The 5,297-nt window shown below is 36.7% G+C and overlaps 1 protein-coding gene across 3 annotated transcripts; it reads right to left on the bottom strand.

The window, feature by feature from the left end:
- Window positions 1–5,018, bottom strand: LOC145086854 (transcription regulator NOT2/NOT3/NOT5 family protein). 3 transcript variants are annotated; one of them, XM_079024694.1, is made up of 16 exons: window positions 4,731–5,018; window positions 4,494–4,625; window positions 3,786–3,923; window positions 3,637–3,687; window positions 3,414–3,503; window positions 3,140–3,286; window positions 2,903–3,013; window positions 2,651–2,719; window positions 1,832–2,521; window positions 1,577–1,744; window positions 1,343–1,475; window positions 1,100–1,266; window positions 759–1,028; window positions 543–677; window positions 288–469; window positions 1–208 (listed from the first exon to the last, which is right to left on the bottom strand). In XM_079024694.1, the coding sequence occupies exons 1-16, from the start codon at window positions 4,821–4,823 to the stop codon at window positions 142–144; spliced, it is 2,643 nt and encodes an 880-aa protein (XP_078880820.1). In that variant the 5' UTR covers window positions 4,824–5,018; the 3' UTR covers window positions 1–141. The 3 variants fall into 3 exon arrangements, with proteins under 3 accessions (XP_078880820.1, XP_078880821.1, XP_078880822.1); XM_079024695.1 differs by having other exon boundaries at window positions 3,786–3,902; XM_079024696.1 differs by lacking the exon at window positions 2,651–2,719.
- Between the last annotated feature and the right edge of the window lie 279 nt (window positions 5,019–5,297).

Below are 5,297 nucleotides of genomic sequence, written 5' to 3'. Positions count from 1 at the left end.
TAGAGAAATGCAATAATACTAAAATTTACCAATGGAGATAATAGCAATATTACACAAAAGTGCAAAACTTCCAACATAACAAAAACATAATGTAAGAGAATAAAAGAAAACGCCATCTTGATTTCCCAAATCCCTCTATATTTACACAATCAGCTCATCTTCAAGAAAATTGTACTCGAATTTAAAGTCTGTCTTGATTCTTTGACACCTGTTAGAAAATTTGGCCAAAAAAATCGTTACCAAAATCACTATTTTTTTCACTTTTATATTCATTATCATATACATACCATCCGTTTTGCATCTCATCATTGCCAATGTGGAAATCAAAATACACATACGTCCCTTGTTCATAATCATCTGTAGCAAATTTTGGCTCTTCGTGTCTTTGAAACCACGTGTTGTATTTTTTATGGTACCTCCATGATTGTTTCTTTAATTCTTTTGCAGCCAGATATTGTTGATAAGCATTCTGCATGAAATCACACACACATTTCAGAATATTTAAAATAAAAAAATCCAATTAATAAAAAAATAAAAACTACCTGTTGATAATAAAATGCAAAAAATAAAGTATCGGTCCCAATGTTGTCGGATCCAAGACGTTCCCAAAAGGCCGGGTTGTTCACAATTGGAGCTTGCACTTGCGGATAGCTTTGTGGGGTCACTGCAGGGTGCCTCTGTGGAATAAAAATTGAAAATAGTTAAATAGTTTATTATTTAAAAAAAAAAAATGAAAAGTATGATGTTATAATATGTACTGCAGTGTAGCTTTTGGCACGTTCAGAGTCACGGGGTTGGGGGAGTTTGTAGAAGGCGGACTCGAGCATTTGGAGGTTGTATTGTTGGTCGTGGGTCCCACCTAAGGACACGGCTAACCCACTAAGGTTGTCTCCAATTGCACCCAGGTCAGACAGGCTTCTTCTACCAATCACACCCAGGCTAACCGATTGGTTCGATTGTAATGGTTGACCAGGTGACAGGTCAACATCGCGTGTGCTTTGTGCTGCTTCTGTCATAGTCCCAGATCCCTTAAAAAAAAAAAAATCATATTATAAAATATTTAAACCCTAGAAGAAAATTTAATTAAAATAAATTATACCTGCATGTCTAATGCATATGAGACCTTTGGATCTTCTTCATTGGAAGTGTTCTTGTTGAGGACAGGAGATTGTGCAGGATCAGGTGCTGAGTCATCAGATGTAACACTTTGTTGTTGTATTTGTTGTTGTTGTTGTTCCATGTCATCAACTTTTGAATTGTTAATTTCTGCTTCAAATTTTAAATTTCATTTATCTTTGACAATAATGTTCAAAAAAAAAAAAAAAAAAGTCAAAGAGTTTACCGCTATCTTTAGAAACGGTTGACATTTGTTGACTTGACTGTAAATGGATTAGATTTTGTTGTTGTGCTGACGTGGCAGTGTTGGGACTTGCTGGCGGTGCCCCACCCAATCCACTTGAGCTTTGAGAATTAAACTGTGCAATGTGCATATCAACATAACATCATTTATTTAAAATAAAAAAATCTGGAGAATTATGAATTATGAAATATAAAATATGAAATAAGAAAGAGAAACCTGTTGTAGAAGAGGGTTTTGCTGTGTTGAAAATTGCTTATGAGTTCCTCCAGAAATAGGAGGCATTCCAAGAAGGGTGCTGCTTCCTTGTTGTTGTACTTGTTGGAATCTCTGCAGAAATTTCTCCCTTTGATCTGGTGCTATTTCAGTTCTTCCACGGAATTGTCCCTTTTAAAATAAAATTAAAAATTAAGTAAATACACTAATAGTATTTTAGTTAATGTAGATACAATAATATAATGTATAAGTGCATACCCCTTCATGTTGAGTTTGGAAGGAACTACCAGGTCTCCACTGGATGCCAGGAACACCAGAGGGTGAAAAGACTCTTGTGCCCATGCCACCACCTTCACCGCCATTTCCATTATCACCATCACTAGTTTTCACACCACTTTGTGGCAACATGATTCTGCTACTCAAAGATGAAACAGGAGGATGCTGCTGAACCATTCTCTCATCTGTCCCTAACATAGGTCGCTTAGCCAGTTCCGAAGCTTGAGAAACACCAAGGGCATTATTGGTAGAAATAATGTTACTATTCGTAGGGTTGATAGGGAGAGTAACTGAAGACTGACTTGTCAAACTGGTCAAACTGGTCAAACTCCCCCTCCCGAGATTCCTTAATCCGGATTCACTAAGAGCAGGAGATGATTTACGAACAGGGAATCCACCGACTTCTTCTTCCTTGTTTATAGGTGAGGAAGGGATGGTGGAGACTGAATTGTCTAAAACGCCCCTCACCGGACTTGGACTTGGAGGGACTGAAGAGGCGGTGAGATTATGAGATGGGGTGGGGACAGTAATAGGGGTGGTTGCGTGGGTCCCGGATGGTGTTGGAGGAGATGATGAGATGGCAATGGCTTTTGGTGGTGGGGTCCGTGGCCCATGCTCTGATATATTCTCCTGAGATAATGTCTCCTCAGTTTGTTCCTGTACTGAAGCTCCCTGTTGAATATATTTTTTCCATAAATCAAAAAAACACAAAAGAATACACAATATTATGTCTTTCTATGCATATGGGCTATGGCAACATGGGGAGGTGTCCTATGGGGGTAGATTTGTCATTTGACATACCGGTGACTGAACTGGAGGTGAAGACAAAGCATTTTTCGTACTTAAAACAGCAACAGTAGCACCAACACCCTGCCAAAACAATTATTTTCATGAAATTTTTTCTTCATATGAATTCCTTCTACATAGGGCAATTAAGTCAACTAACTTGACTAAGTTGACATGGTTTCTAATTGGAACTAGTTTCTAGATGATGAATGGAATAGAAATTCAGCAAGTAGGGTTTTGATTTTTAAACAACAGATATGTTTTTACCTTAACGAGGCCAGGTGGACCAATGATAACAAGATCTTCAAGTGCTTCTACTTTGTCTAGTGATAAGGTGTTGTATAACATATCAACATCCTCAAACTCATCAAAATCCTCCTGCAGATGAAATGGTTTGTGGTGGTTTTAGATTCTTTTATCATGAATTTGACAAGGTGGCATAGAGGAGAGAAACTGAAAAGAAACTATTGAGAAAATGTGAAAGGGAAAAAAGTATATGATGACCTGATTTCGTTCCACATAGTCATCAATGAAGTCCTTAACATCATTGACTTGTTCAGGGCTCAATTCATCATTATCCAACAACCGTAATATCAACTCTAGCTTCATTATATGAGCCTTGTGTCGAACAATTGATGACTCTAAATGTGTCTATCAAACAAAAGAGTGAAAGACATTCATCAGATTACCAACTGTAAGGTAGATATTGAATAAATGGAGTCTATTACAAGGTGAAAATTTAAAGAAACTGAATCTTTATTCACCATATTGATATTACCAGTCTTGGAGGTCTTGCTTTTCCTTTCTTAACAGATAGCCCCTCCATCTCAGCTTCAAAGCTATCAATTTGAGATTCCAGCTCAGACACCTAACCAATAAAATAAGTGTCTTCATATATAATGTCTAAATGAGGATCCACATATGTAAATAATAAAACAAAGGGAGGCCTTTAAAGTACTAGTATAATGCTATAAAGGCAGTAGTATAGTGTAGTGTTATACCGTATTGTTCAACCAATCTCTAGTCTCTGACTTGGCTTTCTCCTTTGGATCCTATAAGATATCATCAAAAAGGAATAAAGGATACTTCACTATACAATGACTGAAGGTTATTTCCATGTATCATATGAAAAAAGCAAAGCAATAGATACCGTTTTAGGCTGTTGTCCTAGGCCTTCTTTGGAGAAAGCTTTTGTCTTTGTCTCCTTTTCACAAATCTTAAACCGTTCCATTTCTCGTTCAATAAGCTTGCGGGCATCCATCAGAGCCTGCTCATAAGAGGCACTAACCTACGTCAACACGTATCAGAAAGAAGAACCAGATGTCAATAAGGAAGTAGATGAAACAAGATATAGGCATCTAATTTTTAGCATAGAAGCTAAAACCAGATTAAATTTGAGATAGTGTGGCAGCAATAACAGAAAGTATAAGTGCCAATAGACAATCACCAATGGAAGATAGCATATGTATCATGTATGTGAACCAGAGAACACAACAAGCAAGTAAGCAACTTGTTTTTCTTCAGACCATGCTCTTAGTGAGAAACACTATGTCAACTCTTCATGGCCTTTTATATTCAGATTCCTTTCATGTTAAGCAGCATAGAACTAGTCACCAGACAATATTAGATGGTATGTGATGCTAATCAAATGCATACGCAAATGTACATCAAATTATCATTTGTCATACAAAATCTTCTTTTGAATAGTGCAAAGTAGGCATTAAGCAACTTTAGATGATTCTTCACTGTTGGTGAGCAGAATTTGTTTCGTAAAGCAACTAGACTGGGTAACCAGCGACTGAGACATGCTTGCGAGGGAAGAGTAAGAAGAAGGAATACAAATGGAAACATAAATGACCTTCTTATCCTTGATCTCGCTGGACTGTATCCATGTCTTAATCTGGTCTCTGTACCTCTGAAGTTTCTTAATCTCCTTCTTCAAGTCGGCCTCAAACTTCTCCTTCTGATTAGCATTGTCGGTATCGTATACCTAAAATACGAAATTCAACATGCGAACATGAAACTTCAGCATTCAGATTACACAAAAACCAATAACGTCAATAATTCAAAGAAAATTAAAAACATTTACGCATGCCTTGTTCCATATGCTGTCGAAAACATCAACACCTTCTTGAACTTTTTTTAGGACTCGATCGATCTCACCTTGAAGCTTTCTACTGGCTCCCATTGATAAATTACTAAATCTATTAAATCTGGAGTGGTAATTGAATTGTGAAACCTAAGCATCCAAAACCTTCGCCGGCGAACGAATACGATGACGAGTCTGATTAATTTTTGCAATTCTAGGGTTCCGATCGGGTATGGTTTTGTGTGGAGTTTTGGTGTCTCTGAGTGAAGACGATGAAAAGGGGAAATCCGCTTATTGAAAAGTAAAATTATAATAGGCCTATTTCCACGCATGATGTTGGGCCGGGTCGGCTTCACCTTCAATGCCTTTGAGGCTTTGAATGGAACTGATCTAGTTGAATTATCTATTAGAAATTATGATTAGTATTTAGTAATTCAATCTAGTTGATTATGGTTAATTATTTCAAAATCAATTAAATATTAAACTAGATCGGTGTTATTAATTAAATATATATTGATGGATAATCTAATTTTTATCTAGTGTAATCTTATAGTATGGATTTTTTTTTCTTAA

The sequence above is a fragment of the Lactuca serriola genome, chromosome 2, assembly GCF_051521515.1.
Source record: "Lactuca serriola cultivar US96UC23 chromosome 2, Lser_US96UC23_V15, whole genome shotgun sequence".
Taxonomy (NCBI): Eukaryota; Viridiplantae; Streptophyta; class Magnoliopsida; order Asterales; family Asteraceae; genus Lactuca; species Lactuca serriola.
Note: the sequence above shows the minus strand (reverse complement) of the source record. Positions and strands in the feature narration are given on the sequence as shown.

What these genes read in the sequence shown, in the direction of transcription:
- LOC145086854 (XM_079024694.1), bottom strand. Translation starts at nt 4,823, where the DNA reads ATGGGAGCCAGTAGAAAGCTTCAAGGTGAGATCGATCGAGTCCTAAAA. An exon ending in ACTATGTGGAACGAAATCAG is followed by an intron (nt 3,014 to 3,139) that starts GTCATCATATAC and finishes TTTCATCTGCAG; the next exon opens with GAGGATTTTGATGAGTTTGA. An exon ending in CACCTCCAGTTCAGTCACCG is followed by an intron (nt 2,522 to 2,650) that starts GTATGTCAAATG and finishes TATATTCAACAG; the next exon opens with GGAGCTTCAGTACAGGAACA.